At 44.0% G+C, this 21,767-nt stretch overlaps 1 protein-coding gene across 1 annotated transcript in view; it reads right to left on the bottom strand.

The window, feature by feature from the left end:
- The window catches only part of LOC130290271 (uncharacterized), a 69,095-nt gene extending 52,544 nt beyond the window's left edge, over positions 1 to 16,551 (bottom strand). The window contains exons 1-2 of the mRNA XM_056537671.1: positions 16,485 to 16,551; positions 10,593 to 16,303 (exon numbers count right to left, since the gene is read on the bottom strand). Coding sequence (XP_056393646.1) covers positions 10,845 to 15,968 — 5,124 coding nt within the window. The 5' untranslated portion in view covers positions 15,969 to 16,303; positions 16,485 to 16,551 and the 3' untranslated portion in view covers positions 10,593 to 10,844. The remainder of the gene's footprint in view (positions 1 to 10,592; positions 16,304 to 16,484) is intronic.
- Between the last annotated feature and the right edge of the window lie 5,216 nt (positions 16,552 to 21,767).

Here is a 21,767-nt window from a genome sequence, read left to right as displayed (position 1 = left end):
AAGGTTTTTAATGAGACTATGAGGTCTGGTAAGTTTCCGATAGAGATGCTGTCAGCGCATGTTGTCACATTACCCAAACCTGGTAAAAGCCCCACCTGGCCCTCAGCCCTACGACCAATATCATTATTAAATGAAGATATCAAAACTGTATGCAAGGCTTATAGCCAACTGTTTTCATCATTGGTGAGGACCAGGTTGGGTTTACTAAAGGCCGTCAAACCTATGATGGCACCAGACGAGTAATAGACCTAGTGGCTCTAGCAGATCATAAACGGACGCCTTCTCTGCTCTTGTCACTAAATGCAGAGAAGGAGTTTTCTCTTTAGTGATGGAGCCCTTCGCCTCTCTAATTCGCAAATCCCCCAGCATTAAAGGAATTGATCATTCAATCAGTGAAAATAAAATCAGCCTCTACGCTGATGATGTCATTCTTCTTCTATCAGACCCACTCTCCTCACTCCTGACAACTCAAAAACTTCTGGATGACTTCGGTAAAGTCTCCTATTATAAATTAAATGAGAAGAAATGTTATTTATTGAGTATACATATGTCAAGGGAGGAGAAGGACATCATTGGTCAAAAATTTCCTTACAAATGGGCAGAAGAATCATTAACCTACTTAGGTATCCAAATCACTAATAATCCAAGAAATCTTATTAAAAGTAATTACCCCAACTTAATAACATCCCTGGGTAAAGAATTAGATGATATAAGTAAGAATGAGACAGGCTGGCTGAGTAAGTTGACTTTATATAAGATGTTTATCTTACCGAAAATCTTGTATAGGTTCAGAGCCCTACCTATCCCAACTCCCAAATATATATTCAATGCTCTGCAGAAACAACTTCTGAAATTTATATGGGGGTTCCCCTCCGAGAGTCGCACAAAAGATTTTTCTAGGCCCCATTAAAGATGGAGGATTTGGTTTGCCAAATATAGAGGCTTACTGGAAGTCCACCATATTATCCCAAACCAAAGCCTGATTAATACCAGAACGTGGCAACATTGGTTGGCAACGTGTAGAGAAAGAGACGCTAAATGTAGACAATTGGTCAAATGTATTACTAGTCGCAGGAAAACTGCTTCCTATTAAAAGATTTACTGTTCTACCACCAGTCAAAGCAATGCTAAAACTGTGGGCAGATTACAGCAAGTCAGAGAGAAATCCCCATTCTGGTTCCCAATGTAATATTCCCCTCTCCTCCCTCGTCCTATACACCTCCTTGCAGGACGTCTCCACCTGGTCAGATAAGCAAATAAAATATGTCTCAGATCTTTTTGAAGGGGACCGTCTTCTTTCCTTCCATGAATTACAGCTCCGCTATGGCCTCCCAGATATAGAGGAAGCTACATTCCAAATAATACAGAAATCCATTAAAAACTTATCCCATAAAGATGTCAACCTCCCCCAATTCCTAGCAGACACCCTACACAATCCGCACTCATACCTAGAGAAAGGTTTAGCGTGGTCCTATAAATTCTTTAATGAAAACGGATATAATGAGGCAAAATTCTCCCATCTAGGAAAGTGGGAGAACGATCTCAAATTAACGTTGAATTCCATGAGATGGGAGAAAGCGTTCTTCTTGGCTAAGAAGTCTACCCGATGTGCTTCCCACTGGGAATCGTATGCTAAAGTGTTAATGAGATGGCATTATACGCCGCTCCGTCTATCTACAATGTATCCTTTCGCTTCTATGGATTGCTGGAGGGACTGCGGTGGAATTGGATCCATCAAACATATTCTATGGAGCTGCCCAAAGCTCAAGCACTTTTGGTCAAATATAAATTCATTGATTAATGATTTATTGATCTCCCCGATCTCATTAACCCCTGAGTTGGAAAAAACAACGTAGTCTCAAGGTGATAACAGGTGCTCAACCCCAAGTGCAATTGTGCACTCATACAATGGGGTAGAGGACCCGCACCTATGGACAAAAGTGGGGTTTCAATCCTGTGGTAAATATATACAATGATATTAGCTAATCCTCAAAACTGATGTAAAAATGAGACATTAGCCAGTATATCCTTATATGAAGGACATACCTGAGCCCGCACACCACGCCAAGGTTTCTCATGTTATGCGGGACCTAACCACCAACCTTTTTTGCCTGGCCAGATGCATAGAACCAGGAACCAGATATACAGCAGCCTAAGGTCCAACTTGCAGACTGCTCCCCAGTCGCCTCCAGTGTGAACTCAGCACACATACAATGGGAGGGGGGAGACAGGCTACAAGCCCCACCCTTGCTGGTTTATATATAGCAGGCCTCACAGGTGAAACCCCCAATGCTACCCAATAAGATAAAAGGGTGCATTGGTATAAGCCTTAAAAGACGCTTGCCGGCTTATATCTGCATGGACATGGCTATAGCAGGAAACTCAACCCCAAGTGCAATTGTGCACCTTCGCTGGGGTGGAGGCCCTGCACTTGTCAACCGCTGCTAAGGGCGATGTCCCCAGCAAAAATTGCATACAATGGAGAATGCCTGCAGACGGTCACAAGTACCACAATCACATCCTGACACCTGATAAACGTGTATATAGATGCAAACAACATGACTGACTTTAAACAGAGAGACAAAACAACGTAGTCTCAAGGTGATAACAGATAACCCCTGAGTTGGCCCTGTTATTTATTGACATAGAGAATATTCCATTCCCCCAGCGAATCCCCATATGCCACATATTTCATGTATCCAGACTCCTCATTACGAGGCGCTGGAAAACTCCAAATATCCCAGACATCCAAGAAGTCATCGATAACGTCTCCACCAATGGGTCATATGAATGGGCTCTGGCAAATCAACAAGGGTGTGGGGAAAAGATGAGACACAAATGGAAATCCTGGTTTACAAAATTCCCTCAATCGGCCAATAACTTCTGTGATGGTTCCACGTAAATTCTATTATCCAATATATAAGACCTGGATAATGGATCAGGGACAGTTACGTGTATTACATATGACATCACACATGACATCACTGCTGGACCAATATATAATACCTGGATAATGGATCAGGGACAGTTACGTGTATTACATATGACATCACACATGACATCACTGCTGGACCAAAATATAATACCTGGATACTGGATCAGGGACAGTTACGTGTATTACATATGACATCACACACTGAGCTTAAATATAGCAAAACTGGAGATGGGGACGCACCTGGTGAATCCGGAATATTACTTCCCATTCATATCAATAATAATAGTGAGTATAATAATAGTAACAACTCTGATTTTGTGGCGTTTCCTATAATAGTTTATAATATAATTGTAGCACTAAATCTCCATATCTATTGTTTACTAGAACATGAAGGTCTCATACTGAACATTGTGTTCTTTGTTATTATACAGTTAGGTGGTATTGTTATTACCCCTTATTATACCCCATTATTTACACTGCTGACAAATCCTACATAACCCAGGATCTCACAGATCATCGTGTATATGGACATGTATACACCATTATATTCCCCCACCCACTGGACTCTTCTGGTTAGATCTTCCCTATTACCGTGTTCATATTGGAGATCAGTCCGGACCTTCCGCGACATCAGATCCACACGTCATTTATACTAAGTATTAGTGCGGTTATTGTGAGTCCATTATATGTCATGTCTGCAGCATTATTATCCCATTTATTGTCTTTTGTTTATCCTTTGTTACATTCTAAAATCCTTTAATAAAAACCAAGTTGAAACATATATGTATATGTGTATGGGTATATATGTATATGTATGTGTGTATGGGTGTATATGTATGTGTGTATGGGTGTATATGTATGTATGGGTGTATATATGTATGTATGGGTGTGTGTATATATATATATATATATATTAATATGTATGGGTGTAATTATGTATGGGTATACAGTATATGTATGGGTGTAGGTATGTATGGGTATACAGTATATGTATGGGTATATATGTATGGATATATATGTATAGGTGTATGGGTGTATATTTATAGGTGTATGGGTGTATATGTATAGGTGTATGGGTGTATATGTGTATGGGTGTATATGTGCATGGGTGTGTATGTGTATGGGTGTATATGTATATGTGTATGTGTATGGGTGTATATGTGTATGGGTGTGTATGGGTGTATATGTGTATGGGTGTATATATGTATGGGTGTATATGTGTATGGGTGTATACATACATGTATGTATACATACATGTATACACCCATACATATATACACCCATACACATATAAATATATACCCATACACATATATACCGATACATATATACCCATACATATACCCATACACATATATACCCATACACATATATACACATATATACCCATACACATATATACCCATACACATATACATATATACCCATACACATTTACATATACACCCATACACATTTACATACACACATACACCCATACACATATACATATATACCCATACACATATACATATATACCCATACACATATACATATATACCCATGCATATATACCCATACATATATACCCATACACCTAAACATATATACCCATACATATACTGTATACCCATACATATATACCCATACATACTGTATACCAATACATATACTGTATACCCATACATAATTACACCCATACATATTTATATATATATATATATATATATATATATATATATATATATATATAATGTATGGGTATACAGTATATGTATGGGTATACAGTATATGTATGGTATATATGTATAGATGTATGGGTATATATGCATGGGTATATATGTATATGTGTATGGGTATATGTGTATGGGTATATATGTATATGTGTATGGGTGTATATGTATATGGGTATATATGTGTATGGGTATATATGTGTATGGGTATATATGTATATGTGTATGGGTATATATGTATGGGTATATATGTGTATGGGTATATATGTATATGTGTATGGGTGTATATGTGTATGGGTGTATATATGTATGTATGGGTGTGTATATATATATATATATATAAATATGTATGGGTGTAATTATGTATGGGTATACAGTATATGTATGGGTGTAGGTATGTATGGGTATATATGTATGGGTATACAGTATATGTATGGGTATATATGTATAGGTGTATGGGTGTATATGTATACATGTATGGGTGTATACGTATATGTGTATGGGTGTATATGTATGGGTGTATATGTATATGTGTATGGGTGTATATGTATATGTGTATGGGTGTATATGTATATGTGTATGGGTTTATATATGTATGTATGGGTGTGTGTGTGTGTATATATATATATATATATATATATATATATATATATATATATTAATATGTATGGGTGTAATTATGTATGGGTATACAGTATATGTACGGGTGTAGGTATGTATGGGTATATATGTATGGGTATTCAGTATATGTATGGGTATATATGTATAGGTGTATGGGTATATATGTAAATGTGTATGGGTGTATATGTGTATGGGTGTATGTGTATATGTGTATGGGTGTATATGTATATGTGTATGGGTGTATATGTGTATGGGTATGGGTATGGGTGTATATGTATATGTGTATGGGTGTGTATGTATATGTGTATGGGTGTATATGTGTATGGGTGTATATGTATAGGTGTATGGGTATATATGTATAGGTGTATGGGTGTATATGTGTATGGGTATATGTGTATATGTGTATATATGTATGTATGGGTGTATATATGTATTTATGGGTGTAATTATGTATGGGAATACAGTATATGTATGGGTATATATGTATAGGTGTATGGGTATATATGGGTATGGGTATGGGTTTACGTATGGGTGTGTATATATATATATATATATATATATATACATATATATATGTATGGGTGTAATTATGTATGGGTATACAGTAGGGATGCAGTATATCGGCGGCCGATACATATCGGCCGAAAATAGCTGTTTCGGGGAAATGCCGAAACAACAAAAAATGTGCCGATAATGACCCACCTCCCCTGCCCGCCCACAGCACAAGTTGCAAACAGGCACTCGTGGGCGGTGCGCAACATCTGGGGGGGGGGGGCGCTCTCCGGGATAGGAATACTTCTTTTTATGTGCCCGGGCCGGCTCCCGTGTGTGGCTGCAGGTGGGGGCCGGCCAGCGCATATAAAACCTAATACTGTATACTAAAAACCAGGGGGCCTCCAGCTGTTGTGAAACTACAACTCCCAGCATGCCCGGACCGGCAAATCTTTTCGGGACATAAGGATGTCCGCCGGTCACTCACCATTCCCCGGCGTCCTCCTGCGATCCTCCTTCGGTCCCTCGCTTCTCCGCCTCTATGGTCGTACGCACGGGACGTCACTGACGTCCCGTGCGTACAACCAAAGAGAAGCAGGAGGACCGCAGGATCGTCGCAGGATAATGCGCGCTGGCCGGGGCCTGGTAAGTGACCGCGTCATCTTCTTCAGTGTTCCGGTCACCGCTCCTCCGGTCCCGGCACCTACTGCTATGGTCCATAGGCCATAGCAGTAGATGTGGCCCCGGGCCGGAGGAGCGGTGACCGGATCACTGTGGGGGCAGCAGTACAGACATACAGCCTCCAGCCATACACTGTATATGGCTGGAAGCTGTATGTCTGTGGAGTGGGTGGAAGCTGCCTACTATTGTGGGGGAACTGCTGACCTAATGTGGGGGGGAGCTGCCTACAAATGTGGGGGGGAGCTGCCTACAAATGTGGGGGGAGCTGCCTAATATTGTGGGGGGGCAGCTGCCTACTATTGTGGGGAACCTGCCTACTATTGTTGGGGGGCAGCTGCCTACAAATGTGGGGGGAGCTGCCTAATATTGTTGGGGGCGAGCTGCCTACAAATGTGGGGGGAGCTGCCTAATATTGTTGGGGGGAGCTGCCTAATATTGTTGGGGGGAGCTGCCTACAAATGTGGGGGGGAGCTGCCTAATATTGTGGGGGGGAGCTGCCTATTATTGTGGGGGGAGCTGCCTAATATTGTTGGGGGGGGGGCTGTCTAATATTGTTGGGGGGGAGCTGCCTAATATTGTTGGGGGGGGAGCTGCCTAATATTGTTGGGGGGGGAGCTGCCTAATATTGGGGGGGGGGGGAGCTGACTACAAATGTGGGGGGAGCTGCCTACAAATGTGGGGGGAGCTGTCTAATATTGTTGTGGGGAGCTGCCTAATATTGTGGGGGAACTGCCTACTATTGTGGGGAACCTGCCTACTATTGTGGGGGAACTGCTGACCTAATGTGGGGGGGGGGCTGCCTACAAATGTGGGGGGAGCTGCCTAATATTGTTGGGGGGAGCTGCCTAATATTGTGGGGGAACTGCCTACTATTGTGGGGAACCTGCCTACTATTGTGGGGGGACTGCTGACCTAATGTGGGGGGGAGCTGCCTACAAATGGGGGGGGAGCTGCCTAATATTGTGGGGAACCTGCCTACTATTGTTGGGGGGCAGCTGCCTACAAATGTGGGGGGAGCTGCCTAATATTGTTGGGGGGGAGCTGCCTACAAATGTGGGGGGAGCTGCCTAATATTGTTGGAGGGAGCTGCCTAATATTGTTGGGGGGGAGCTGCCTACAAATGTGGGGGGGGGAGCTGCCTAATATTGTGGGGGGGAGCTGCCTAATATTGTGGGGGGAGCTGCCTAATATTGTTGGGGGGGGGGCTTTCTAATATTGTTGGGGGGAGCTGCCTAATATTGTTGGGGGGGGGGAGCTGCCTACAAATGTGGGGGGAGCTGCCTACAAATGTGGGGGGAGCTGCCTAATATTGTTGTGGGGAGCTGCCTAATATTGTGGGGGAACTGCCTACTATTGTGGGGAACCTGCCTACTATTGTGGGGGAACTGCTGACCTAATGTGGGGGGGAGCTGCCTAATATTGTTGGGGGAGCTGCCTAATATTGTGGGGGAACTGCCTGCTATTGTGGGGAACCTGCCTACTATTGTGGGGGAAATGCTGACCTAATGTGGGGGAACTGCCTACTATTGTGGGGAACCTGCCTACTATTGTGGGGGAACTGCTGACCTAATGTGGGGGGGAGCTGCCTACAAATGTGGGGGGAGCTGCCTAATATTGTTGGGGGAGCTGCCTAATATTGTGGGGGAACTGCCTGCTATTGTGGGGAACCTGCCTACTATTGTGGGGGAAATGCTGACCTAATGTGGGGGGAGCTGCCTAATATTGTTGGGGGGGAGCTGCCTACAAATGTGGGGGGAGCTGCCTAATATTGTTGGGGGGAGCTGCCTAATATTGTTGGGGGGAGCTGCCTACAAATGTGGGGGGGAGCTGCCTAATATTGTGGGGGGGAGCTGCCTAATATTGTGGGGGGAGCTGCCTAATATTGTTGGGGGGGGGCTGTCTAATATTGTTGGGGGGGAGCTGCCTAATATTGTTGGGGGGGGAGCTGCCTAATATGGTTGGGGGGGGAGCTGCCTAATATTGGGGGGGGGGGGAGCTGCCTACAAATGTGGGGGGAGCTGCCTACAAATGTGGGGGGAGCTGTCTAATATTGTTGTGGGGAGCTGCCTAATATTGTGGGGGAACTGCCTACTATTGTGGGGAACCTGCCTACTATTGTGGGGGAACTGCTGACCTAATGTGGGGGGGGGGCTGCCTACAAATGTGGGGGGAGCTGCCTAATATTGTTGGGGGGAGCTGCCTAATATTGTGGGGGAACTGCCTACTATTGTGGGGAACCTGCCTACTATTGTGGGGGGACTGCTAACCTAATGTGGGGGGGAGCTGCCTACAAATGGGGGGGGAGCTGCCTAATATTGTGGGGAACCTGCCTACTATTGTTGGGGGGCAGCTGCCTACAAATGTGGGGGGAGCTGCCTAATATTGTTGGGGGGGAGCTGCCTACAAATGTGGGGGGAGCTGCCTAATATTGTTGGAGGGAGCTGCCTAATATTGTTGGGGGGGAGCTGCCTACAAATGTGGGGGGGGAGCTGCCTAATATTGTGGGGGGGGAGCTGCCTAATATTGTGGGGGGAGCTGCCTAATATTGTTGGGGGGGGGGGCTTTCTAATATTGTTGGGGGGAGCTGCCTAATATTGTTGGGGGGGGGAGCTGCCTAATATTGGGGGGGGGAGCTGCCTACAAATGTGGGGGGAGCTGCCTACAAATGTGGGGGGAGCTGCCTAATATTGTTGTGGGGAGCTGCCTAATATTGTGGGGGAACTGCCTACTATTGTGGGGAACCTGCCTACTATTGTGGGGGAACTGCTGACCTAATGTGGGGGGGAGCTGCCTACAAATGTGGGGGGAGCTGCCTAATATTGTTGGGGGAGCTGCCTAATATTGTGGGGGAACTGCCTGCTATTGTGGGGAACCTGCCTACTATTGTGGGGGAAATGCTGACCTAATGTGGGGGAGCTGCCTACTATTGTGGGGGAAATGCTGACCTAATGTGGGGGAGCTGCCTACTATTGTTGGGGAGCTACCTACTATTGTGGGGGAGCTGCCTACTATTGTGGGGGAGCTGCCTATTAATGTGGGGGAACTCCTGACCTAATGTGGGGGAGCTGGCAATCTAATGTGGGGGAATCTAATCTAATGAGCGGAGTGCTGCATTCTACCAGAAGACGGGGAGAAGTCATTTTCGGTTTGGTATCGGTTTCGGCCGGACATTTTTTTTTTTTCCGGTTTCGTTTCGGTTCTGAAATTTCCATTTCGGTGCACCTCTAGTATACAGTATATGTATGGGTATACATGTATAGGTATACAGTATATGTATGGGTATACATGTATGGGTATACAGTATATGTATGGGTATATATGTATAGGTGTATGGGTATATAGGTAAATATGTATATATGTATGGGTATATATGTGGGTATGGGTATATATGTGGGTATGGGTATATATGTGGGTATGGGTATATATGTGTGTGGGTATGGGTATATATGTGTGTGGGTATGGGTATATATGTGTGTAGGTATGTATGGGTATATATGTATGGGTATATATGTATATATATATATATATATATATATGGGTGGGTATGTATGTGTGGGTGTATATATATATATATATATATATATATATATATATATATATGGGTGTTATTATGTATGGGTATACAGTATATGTATGGGTATACATGTATGGGTATACAGTATATGTATGGGTATATATGTATAGGTGTATGGGTATATAGGTATATATGTATGGGTATATATGTGGGTATGGGTATATATGTGGGTATGGGTATATATGTGTATGGGTATATATGTGTATGGGTATACAGTATATGTAAGGGTGAATGTATGTATGGGTATATATGTATGGGTATACAGTATATGTATAATGTCTCCGCTGTCTCGTGGACACAGCTTCACATCAAGTTTATACCGAATCTCAAGGAAAGACACGCTGGTTTGCTTAACTGATGTAATCTTTACTGAGATATAATGAAAGTGCGGTAAAACTGTAAAACAAACATATGAAAGACAAATGTAAGCATGGCTATTCAAGTGCCTTACATTATGCATAGCTAATACATAGATAGGGTCTAACATGTGCTCACTTACTACACACTGAAAACACATTATCTATCTACAAATGCCTAGCATCTCTCTACACAGGCTAACTAACAATTCCGTACTCACAGGCTTTGGTATTTATCAGATTTGCAGTCTGTATTAGCTTTAAGAAGTCCTGTGGATCTGGTCACTGTGGTGGCTGGAGCTGGAATGAATGAGACATGCCGGATCTAGCCCTATGCTTTAGAGAGAAGGCCTGCCTCTAGGCTTCAAGAAAATGGAGGGTCTTAAGGGAACAGACCCTGCTGAGTGCCAAGCATGTAAAATACATTGCGAAGGCAGCACACTCCCCACCTGGCATACTTTTTTGTTATGCCACTAACCCTTGGACAGAAGTAAAACTACTTCAGAAATTGGCCTTGCATACACTTTGGGAATGCCCTGTCTAACAATCCTAACTTCAACCTTTCTAACTCTAGCATCACTACTAGGATCAGTCCCCACAATGAGTCCAATAGGCCACTCGTTCCTGTGGGCCTGAGAGTCTTTCAGTAAGACAACGTCTCCAACTTGTAAATTGGGTTTGTCATCTTGCCATTTCTTGCATGGCTGGAAGATCACCAGGTATTCCTGTCTCCACCTCTTCCAGAAAATGTCCGCAAGACTTTGAACTTGTTTCAATTGCTTGGCGTACAAGTCCTTGAGTGAATTGTGTTGAGAAATCTCTTCCTTTTTCAGAAGGCCTTGGATTTCTTCTTTAAAGACTTCCTGTTGGACGCATCTGATGATCGTGACCTTGGCTTGTTCAAGGTGGTCGTTGCTACGCTGATCAGTATTGGTAGCTCTGCAGGAGGATCTGGCTAGACAGATAAGTTTTCCGATTGCACGGGTCAGCGACTTCCAGCTGGAAAACCTTTCAAATCTATGAGTGCCCAGACTGTCTCTTGTAACTATAGTCCTACAAACTGTCACTTGAGGTCTTACCTCTTTGTCTTGATCTGGTTCTATGAGTTCAAAGGTCTCTACCTGAGTAGTTTCTTTGGTTTCTGGTTTACGAAGAAAGGATGGACCTACAAACCAGTTAGTTTGCTTGAGCGCAGCGGCTGGCACCAGTCTTGTCCCATGATCAGCTGGGTTCTTGTCTGTGCTGATGTGATGCCACTGTTCTGGACTTGTAGACTTTCTGATACGTGTCACTCTGTTGGCCACGTATGTATAAAATCTTCTTGAAGCATTGTGAATATATCCTAACACAATCTTGCTGTCTGTATAAAAGTTCATTGCATGGATCTCGATGTCCAGTTCTGTTGTAATCATGTCTGCCATCTCTACAGCTAAGACAGCAGCACAAAGTTCTAGACGTGGGACAGTGTGAGCCGGTCTGGGAGCCAGCTTAGATTTTCCCATGAGGAACCCGACATGACTTTGTCCCTCAGTGTCTATTACTCTAAGGTAGGCGACATATGCGATAGCCATAGTGGAGGCGTCAGAGAATATGCATATTTCTCTTCTCTTTGTAGCAGACAAGGAAACAGATACGTATGGTCTAGGGATGTTGAGTTGTTCAAGCTCTAACAATGAGTCTTTCCACAACTTCCACTGCATTTTCTTCTCTTCAGGTAGAGGTACGTCCCAGTCACTTTGTTCTTGCTCAGTAGTGATCTGTCTCAAAAGAGCTTTACCTTGCATGATGATGGGTGCTACGAACCCCAGGGGGTCGTAAAGACTGTTGACTGTAGATAGGACACCTCTTTTTGTGAATGGCTTCTCTTCTCTGGAGACCCTGAAGGTGAAACTGTCAGTCTTCAGGTCCCAACTAATCCCAAGACTTCTTTGCAAGGGTGGTGATTCTGTTCCTAGATCCAAGTCTTTGAGGTCTTTAGCACGGTCTTCCATTGGAAATGCTTCCATGACTCTGTTGCTGTTGGAAGCTACCTTGTTCAGTCTTATGTTGGATTCTGCCAACATTTCTCTTGTACTTTTCAGGACGTTGATAGCTTCTTCGTTGTTGGAGAAAGAAGCAAGTCCATCATCTACGTAGAAGTTCTTCATGACGAACTGTGTGGCTTCTTGACCATGTCTTTCACCTTGCTGTGCTGCTCGTCTCAGGTTGTAGATAGCTACAGCTGGAGAAGGGCTGTTTCCAAACACATGTACCTTCATCCTGTACTCTGTGATTTCTTTGTTAAAGTCGTTGTCTGTATACCACAGGAACCTTAAGTAGTCTCTGTGATCTTCACGAACAAGGAAACAGTAGAACATCTGTTGTACGTCTGCTGTCACTGCTATGAGTTCTTTTCTGAACCTGATGAGTACTCCAAGGAGTGTATTGTTCAGGTCAGGTCCGCTGAGAAGGACATCATTTAGTGAGATGCCTTTGTGCTTCGCACTAGAGTCAAATACTACGCGTTTCTGGCCTGGTTTCTGAGGATGGTACACCCCAAATATTGGTAAGTACCAGTGTTCTTGGTTCTCTTGTAGTGGTGGTGCCCTTTCAGCTTGACCGTTATCAAAGATCTTCTGCATGAAGGCTTGGAAGTGTTTCTTCATATTTGGCTTTCTTTGTAGCATGTGCTGCAACGAGGTGAAGCGTTTCTCTGCTTGTACCTTGTTGTCAGGAAGGCGATGGCGTGGTGACCGGAAGGGTAGAGGGGCTACCCAGCTGCCTGATTTGTCTCTGAAGACTTCTCTGTCCATGATCTCAAGGAAGAGAGTATCTTCCACCGAGGGTGCTAGCTTGTCGTCATCTCGTGTTCTTTCAAACACCTTACAGCCCAGTTCATCTGTATCTCCAGTTGAGGCGAAGTCTTCCATGCACCTCTGGATACTCGGATGATGTGTTGGGTTTACAAGTCTCTCTTTAATGTGTAGACTGTTGGTACATGGGCAAAGACAAGATGTACGACCATTCTGTAACAGATGTGTTCTGTAGACATTTACCTTTTCTGGTTTGTGGAGTCCGTCTAGACATACTTCTCCAAAGATGACCCATCCGAGATCAAGGCGTTGTCCAAATGGTGCATTGTGTGGCCCATTGTACTGTTCTCTGACTTTGTGCACTTTGAGGATATCTCTCCCAAGTAGAAGGATGATTGCAGCATCTGGATCTAGTGCTGGTATCTGGTCTGCTATTCGCACCAGATGGGGGTGATGACGAGCAACTTCAGGTGTGGGGATCTCTGACCTGTCGTCTGGTATCTCATCACATTCTATGAGGATAGGAAGAGTCACCTTTGTCTTTCCATCTAATGACTCAATGATGTAGTTGTTTGCTCTTCTCCCTGTTGTCTCTACAACTCCAGAACAAGTCTTCAGGGTGTATGGAGTTGGACTTCCTTTGTCACCGAAGAGGTCAAAGAACTCTGTTTTTGCCAGAGATCTGTTACTCTGTTCATCCAAGACTGTGTACATCTTGATTGCTTTTTCTCTGAAGCCTGCAGGATACACCTTGACTAAGCATATCTTGGAACATGATCTGGGGCGGCCCTGCTCTGTACAGATCTCAGTACACTTTGAGGTTACTGCTGGCGTTGTACTCTCGCCTTGCTCCCCACCATGATCTTCTTGAGTTGCTGGAACTTCTTGTTTCCATGGTGATGGTCCTGGGTGCAGTGCTGACAGGTGTTTGTCACTGTTGCACTCTGTGCATTTTATTGTTTTTGTACAGTCTTTTGCAAGATGCTGAATTGAAGCGCAACATCTGAAACAAATGTGATTGTCTTTAAGGTAAGCTTTGCGCTCTTCTAACGTCTTACTTCTGAAACTGCGACATTTTCTTAGTGGATGAGGCTTGTTGTGGATGAGACATATTTTGTCTGGCTCCTCAACTTTCTTACTTGTGTTGTCTTCCTGATTGACTGCAGACTCAGGCGAGACTTCTGTCTTCCGTACAGAAACTGTTGCTCTGCGTTCTTTGTAAGGCGTTGGATGTTTTTGCTCTACCTTTGGGGAGCTTGCAGTTCTCTTGTTCAGGAAAGCAAAGCTTGGATCATTGCGTGTTTCAGCTTGGTCTACGATAAATTCAGCAAGGAAGGCAAATGATGGAAATGCGACTCGATGTTCTTTCTTGTATCTTGATGCTTGAGTGACCCACCTTTCCTGCAAGTTGAAAGGAAGTTTCTCGATTATGGGATCAACTCCACGTGCTGTATCTAAGTATGAGAGACCTGGCAGATATCCACTAGACTTAGCGGCTTCTATTTCTAAGAGTAGGTCCCCAAACCCTCTCAGCTTTTGATTGTCTTTGTTTGTCATTCTTGGATAGTTTTCTATCCTCTTCAGAAGAGCATCTTCAATCACTTCAGGTGACCCATAGCAGTGTTCTAGTCTCCTCCACACCATTGCAAGTCCTGCTGCTGCGTCATGAACATGTACTGATCTGATTCTTTGGGCTTGCTCAGTGGACTCTGGTCCTAGCCATTTGACGAGCAGATCAAGCTTTTCTCTGTCTGTCAGATCTAAGTCTTGGGTACCGCTTAGGAAAGATGACTTCCAGGCCAAGTAGTTTTCTGGACGGTCGTCGAATTTCATGAGACCAGCGCTCACTATCTCACGGCGCATCAGGAATCTTGCTACCTCTGTAGCTCTTGCTGCATCTGGTGAATACTTCCTGGGTGTAAACTCAGGGTATGGCTGCGGCTGGTAAGGCTGATGAGGTACTTGACTAAGTCTGCTTTGTTCTCCTCTATTGTAAGTCTTTCTGCTATAATCCAGACCTGTATTTGCTTGAGGAGGGAGTACATCAGCATCCGTTTGCACTCTTGTCAGGTTGGCAGATTGGTCTCTGAGCATGCGACCACTTGACTTCCTACCCTGAGGTTCTGATTCAGTCTTGCAGTGTTGCATAGTATCAAAGTTGCTTATTGCTGGTGGAGTCAATGATGGCCTTGGTGTGTCATTGAACTGCTGGTCAGTGTACATGGTTGCTTGTGACTGTATGTACTCACGGGTACGTTGGCTTGCGCTGAGGGGTGACATCTGGGTTTCTATGTCAGCGAACTGAGCTTCAGCAGCCCTTGTGAGAACTTCTGCCTCGGCTAAGGCTGCTGCAGCGTTTTTCTGCTGTTGCAGTAAGTGTAAAGATGCTTGCATTTCAGCTTTTCTTCTAAGTGCTTCAGCTTTTCTTCTAAGTGCTTCAGATTCACTTTTTGCTTGTTCTTTCATCAATTCAGCTTCTCTTCTAAGTGCTTCAGATTCACTTTTTGCTTGTTCTTTCATCAATTCAGCTTCCTGCTTTGCATAGGACGCCATTGCACAAGTTGCATCTGCTTTTGCTCTTGCCTTAGTTGCTATGGCGCTAGCGGATGACAGGCTGGTGGTGCTTGAGTGTCTAGAACTATGGCGTTTAAATCTTGATGCATCGGCGCTAACCGAAGTTAGATTTGTTTGACTGGATGCTCTAGACAATGTTGTGCACCTAGATCTACTTCTTGGCAAGGTGTCTTCCTCTTTATAGGAGCATTGAGGGTTAACTGTCAGAGTGCTGTTCTCTGGGTTCTGCATCTTGATTTAGCTGGCAGCGTAGATAATGATGATGACTGGACACAGCACAGCGGTGTTATAGCACGTGAGAGAATTAGTTTCACTTTCTAGTGCTTCGCGCCCTTACTCCGACACAGACTGCAGGGCACAGGATTTATGAGTCTTTTTTACTGCTGCGGACGATTCAAAGCTGATTAACTGCTTCTGATAACGTTTTAAAAGCCTTTTTACTATAATGTCTCCGCTGTCTCGTGGACACAGCTTCACATCAAGTTTATACCGAATCTCAAGGAAAGACACGCTGGTTTGCTTAACTGATGTAATCTTTACTGAGATATAATGAAAGTGCGGTAAAACTGTAAAACAAACATATGAAAGACAAATGTAAGCATGGCTATTCAAGTGCCTTACATTATGCATAGCTAATACATAGATAGGGTCTAACATGTGCTCACTTACTACACACTGAAAACACATTATCTATCTACAAATGCCTAGCATCTCTCTACACAGGCTAACTAACAATTCTGTACTCACAGGCTTTGGTATTTATCAGATTTGCAGTCTGTATTAGCTTTAAGAAGTCCTGTGGATCTGGTCACTGTGGTGGCTGGAGCTGGCATGAATGAGACATGCCGGATCTAGCCCTATGCTTTAGAGAGAAGGCCCGCCTCTAGGCTTCAAGAAAATGGAGGGTCTTAAAGGAACAGACCCTGCTGAGTGCCAAGCATGTAAAATACATTGCGAAGGCAGCACAATATGTATGGGTATATATGTATAGGTGTATGGGTATATATGTATATATATATATATATATATATGGGTGGGTATGTATGTGTGGGTGTGTATGGGTATGTATGTGTGGGTGTGTATGGGTATGTGTGGTATGTATGGGTATGTATGTGTGAGTATATATGGATATGTATGTGTGGGTATATATATATATATATATATATATATATATAATATATACCCATATATATACATATATATATATATATATATATTTATACACCCATATATATATATATATATATATATATATATATATACCCATATATAAAAAAAAAATATATATATATATACCCATATACATATATAAACCCATATATATATATATATATCCTTATATATATCCATATATATACACACCCATATATATATACCCATATATATATATATATATATCCATATATATATACCGTATTTATCGGCGTATAACACGCACTTTTTAGGCTAACATTTTTAGCCTAAAGTCTGTGTGCGTGTTATACGCCGATACCGCCCCAGGAAAGGCAGGGGGAGAGAGGCCGTCGCTGCCCGCTTCTCTCCCCCTGCCTTCCCTGGGGTCTAGAGCGCTGCTGTCGGCCCTTCTCACCCCCTGGCTATCGGCGCCGCTGCCCGTTCTGTCCCCCTGACTATCGGTGCCGGCGCCGATAGCCAGGGGGAGAGAAGTGGCGCCGATAGCCAGGGGGAGAGAAGGGGCAGCGGCACCCATTGCCGGCGCCGCTGCCCCGTTGCCTCCCCCCATCCCCGGTGGCATAATTACCTGAGTCGGGTCCGCGCTGCTCCAGGCCTCCGGCGTGCGTCCCCGGCGTCGTTGCTATGCGCTGAACGGCGCGGCGCATGACGTCAGTGACGCACGCCGGAGGCCTGGAGCAGCGCGGACCCGACTCAGGTAATTATGCCACCGGGGATGGGGGGGAGGCAACGGGGCAGCGGCGCCGGCAATGGGTGCCGCTGCCCCTTCTCTCCCCCTGGCTGTCGGCGCCGCTTCTCTCCCCCTGGCTATCGGCCAGGGGGTGAGAAGGGCCGACAGCAGCGCTCTAGACCCCAGGAAAGGCAGGGGGAGAGAAGCGGGCAGCGACGGCCTCTCTCCCCCTGCCTTTCCTGGGGGTATATCGGGGTATACACGCGCACACACGCACCTCATTTTACCATGGATATTTGGGTAAAAAAAATTTTTTAACCGAATATCCTTGGTAAAATGAGGGTGCGTGTTATACCCCGATAAATACGGTATATATATATATATATATATCCATAGATATATATATATATATATATATATATATGAGTGTGTGTATGTATTGCTTACTGACATGATAAAAACATTCTTGAGACCAATAAACATATACTTCATTATATTCATCATCAGTAATTTTAGTAGACACATGAATAACTGTTTCTAAACAACAACTCCCATGATAAGGGTTGTATTTTAGGAACAGGTTGCCTTCTGCTGTTGCAAATCTTTAGGCTCAACATGTTTCTTAAATTACAACTCCCATCATTCCCACACAGGAAATGGGGGTTGTTTTTTATCAAAAGTTGGAGCATCCACATTAAAAAAAACGTTCTCCACAGGGGTGAGTGCCATGCATGTAGTAACTTTTTTTTTAGTTTTTATTTCAGATACGTGTGAAGGGCTACAACTCTGTCTGATGGACTACGTTTATTTTGTTGTAAATTCAAAAAAATATTTTGACAGCTTGTGTGGTAGTGCTTCTTTCAATAAAATTTTTATAAAACGTGTTGTAATTTTTTATTTTTGTGTAATAAATTTACATTATAATGCTAAGTAGTGGAAACTGTCTTGTAGACAGAATCCATTACTAAGTCAGGGCTTAGCTTTAGCGCCAAAACCAGCTAGCGCTATCCCCCCCCCCATTATTACCCTGGTACCCACCGCCACAAGGGTGCTAGGAAGAGCCGGTACCAACAGGGCTGGAGAATCAAAAATGGCGCTCCTGGGCCTAGGTGGTAACAGGCTGGCATTATTTAGGCTGGGGAGGGCCAGTAACAATGGTCCTCACCCACCCTGGTAACGTCAGGCTGTTGCTGTTTGGTTGGTATCTGGCTGAGAATGAAAATATGGTGAACTGCACACGTTTTTTTTTTTTTCCCATCTTGGTAATTATTTTTGACAAACAACGTGTATGTCACAATTTTTTCAGTCTCTGACAGATAGCAAACAAACAGCAAGAGCCTGACATTACCAGAGTGGACGAGGACCATTGTTACTGGCCCTCCCCAGACTAAAAAACACCAGCCTGTTAACAACTAGGCCCAGGTTCACCATTTTGGACGCTCTGGGCCTGTTGGTACCGGCTCTTCCCGGTACCTCGTTTTAGGTTGTGAACTTGGTAATAATTGGAGGTTACCGCTTCCTGGTTATTTATTTTTTGGCACAAACGCTAATCCCTGCGTTTGTAATGGACTACATCTATACGATTGGTTCCATTACTAAACCGTATAATATAAATTAATAAAAAAAAATTATAAAATTTTAGAGAAATAAGCACTCCCCTCCATTTTATTATTTTTATACCAAAATAAAGGAGAGCCAGCTACATAGGCAACAGAATGCAAAATTGTATTCCTCACAATTAATGAATCTGAAAATAAAACATAATAATTTAATTGTGTAACATGGTATTCAAAATACATATTAACAGGGTAGAGGTGGCGCTATATGGTGTGGTTCACATATATCAGGTATCCTGCATAGGTGGTCTCACCCTAAATATTGACACAACTGATTGAATAACTTATGAAAACTTGGCATAAATTGTATTGACTCATGCGTCCATTGTTTCTTGCCAACGGACAGGTGAAAGCAGAAAGTTGTGTTACCCTGTCATAAGCATCACCCATCTGGCATTAACCTCCCTGGCGGTATGATTCTTTCTGGAAATTTTTACCAAAAGCGGTACAATTTTTTGCACTGAATCTCACATCTTCCCCCCACCCATTTCACATCTCCCCCATCACATTCCCCCTCCCTTGTCACATTCCCCCTCTCCCTTGTCACATCCCCCCGTCACATTCTCCCCCCTCCTTGTCACATTCTTCCCCCCTTGTCACATTCTTCCCCCCTTGTCACATTCTCCCCCTTGTCACATTCCCCCCCTTGTCACATTCCCCCCCTGTCACATTCCCCCCCTGTCACATTCCCCCCCTTGTCACATTCCCCCCCCTTGTCACATTCTCCCCCTTCATGTTACATTCCCCTCCCCCTGTCAAATCCCCCCTTGTCACATCCGCCCCTTCATGTCACATTCCCCCTCCCCTGTCACATTCCCCCCTCTTGTCACATTCCCCCCCCCCTTGTCACATTCCCCCTGTCACATTTCCCCCCCCTTCATGTCACATCCCCCCCCCCCCCTTGTCACATCCCCCCCTCTGTCACATTCCCCCCTTTGTCACATTCTTCCTATCCCCCCCTTGTCACCTTGTTCTGCAGCAGGATACACTGGGTTTGCCGGGCAGTTTTCAAACCTAGTGTATTTGCTGCAGAACAAGCCCTTTCCCCTTCAGCCAATCACAGGCTTTACACCACTGCGGCCTGTGATTGGCTGAAAAGTGAAAGGTCCTGTAAGATGAATAGAGCAGGGACCAGAGCGCACGGAGGGGAACGACATCTTCAGGGACCGGGACTAGGTGAGCAAAAGTTTTTTTTATTTTACTACTTTATCCTTTTACATTTAGCTCAGTGTTTTTCTGACAGGGTACCTCCAGCTGTTGTGAAACTACTACTCCCAGCATGCCCGGACAGCCTTTGGCTGTTCGAGCATGCTGAGAGTTGTAGTTTTGCAACAGCTGGAGGCCCCCTGGTAGGGAAACACTGACTTTTAGTATTTTTCTTTACCTGCTCTGGCCGGCCCCCGCAACGCGAGCCAACCAGAGCAGATAATCGCAAGTTTTCCCGGGGGGCCGCATCGCTATATCGCATTGCTTTTGCGATATATCGTGCAGCCCGGCCGGGAACTCTGTAATTCTACCCGTGACTCGGGGTTACCGATTCTGGCAGGGAAAATTAACCCCGAGTCACGCTCGGGAATACCGCTCAGGAGGTTAAATTTAGATTCTTGATGAATGTGAACTGTCAAAAAGAAAAGATTGGTGTCAGTTCTTGCATGATTTTACCCGCAAATCACGCCAGAGGGAAACTTTGCAGGACATCAATTTTGAGGCAGGATGGTTGGACATCTGAGAGGGCACCTGACAGGGTAACACATCTTTATGCGTTGCCCTGTCCACTGTCTTGAAAAAATGGACACCAGATGCTACACTACTTATAATAAGTGGTCATCTGTTGTGGCGTCAATTGTGTCAATATTTATGCTTTAACATATGTTCACTAGAGATGAGCGAACTTACAGTAAATTCGATTCGTCACGAACTTCTCGGCTCGGCAGTTAATGTCTTTTCCTGCATAAATTAGTTCAGCTTTCAGGTGCTCCAGTGGTCTGGAAAAGGTGGATACAGTCCTAGGAGACTCTTTCCTAGGACTGTATCCACCTTTTCCAGCCCACCGGAGCACCTGAAGGCTGAACTAATTTACGCAGGAAAAGTCATCAACTGCCGAGCCGAGAAGTTTGTGACGAATCGAATTTACTGTAAGTTCACTCATCTCTAATGTTCACCATAAGGTGTCTATGCATTCAATTTGGAACAAGTTGTGATACATAGATCAAAACCATAATTAGGAAAATGATGTATTGGTCTGTATGTCAATGTGACATTTTCCTTTTCATTTTTCAGAAGACTCATCTACAGCTATCTTATTTGTGTTTATTGTCGACTACTCTACAGAACAGCTATACAGGTTGGCATTTAATAATACATACATAATTGTATCATGTAATATAAACTAAATGTACATAAACATTTTTTTTTGTTATAATCAATGTCTTAGCATTACATGTAGCTGGCACGGACGTCACTGTGCCAATGTAGTCGAAATAAAACGTAAAAATGAGTTTAGTAGCTGTGCTGGAGTCCCTCTATTTTCTGCCCAATATACCCTGTCGTCAC

This window comes from Hyla sarda, chromosome 9 (genome assembly GCF_029499605.1).
Source record: "Hyla sarda isolate aHylSar1 chromosome 9, aHylSar1.hap1, whole genome shotgun sequence".
Taxonomy (NCBI): Eukaryota; Metazoa; Chordata; class Amphibia; order Anura; family Hylidae; genus Hyla; species Hyla sarda.
Note: the sequence above shows the minus strand (reverse complement) of the source record. Positions and strands in the feature narration are given on the sequence as shown.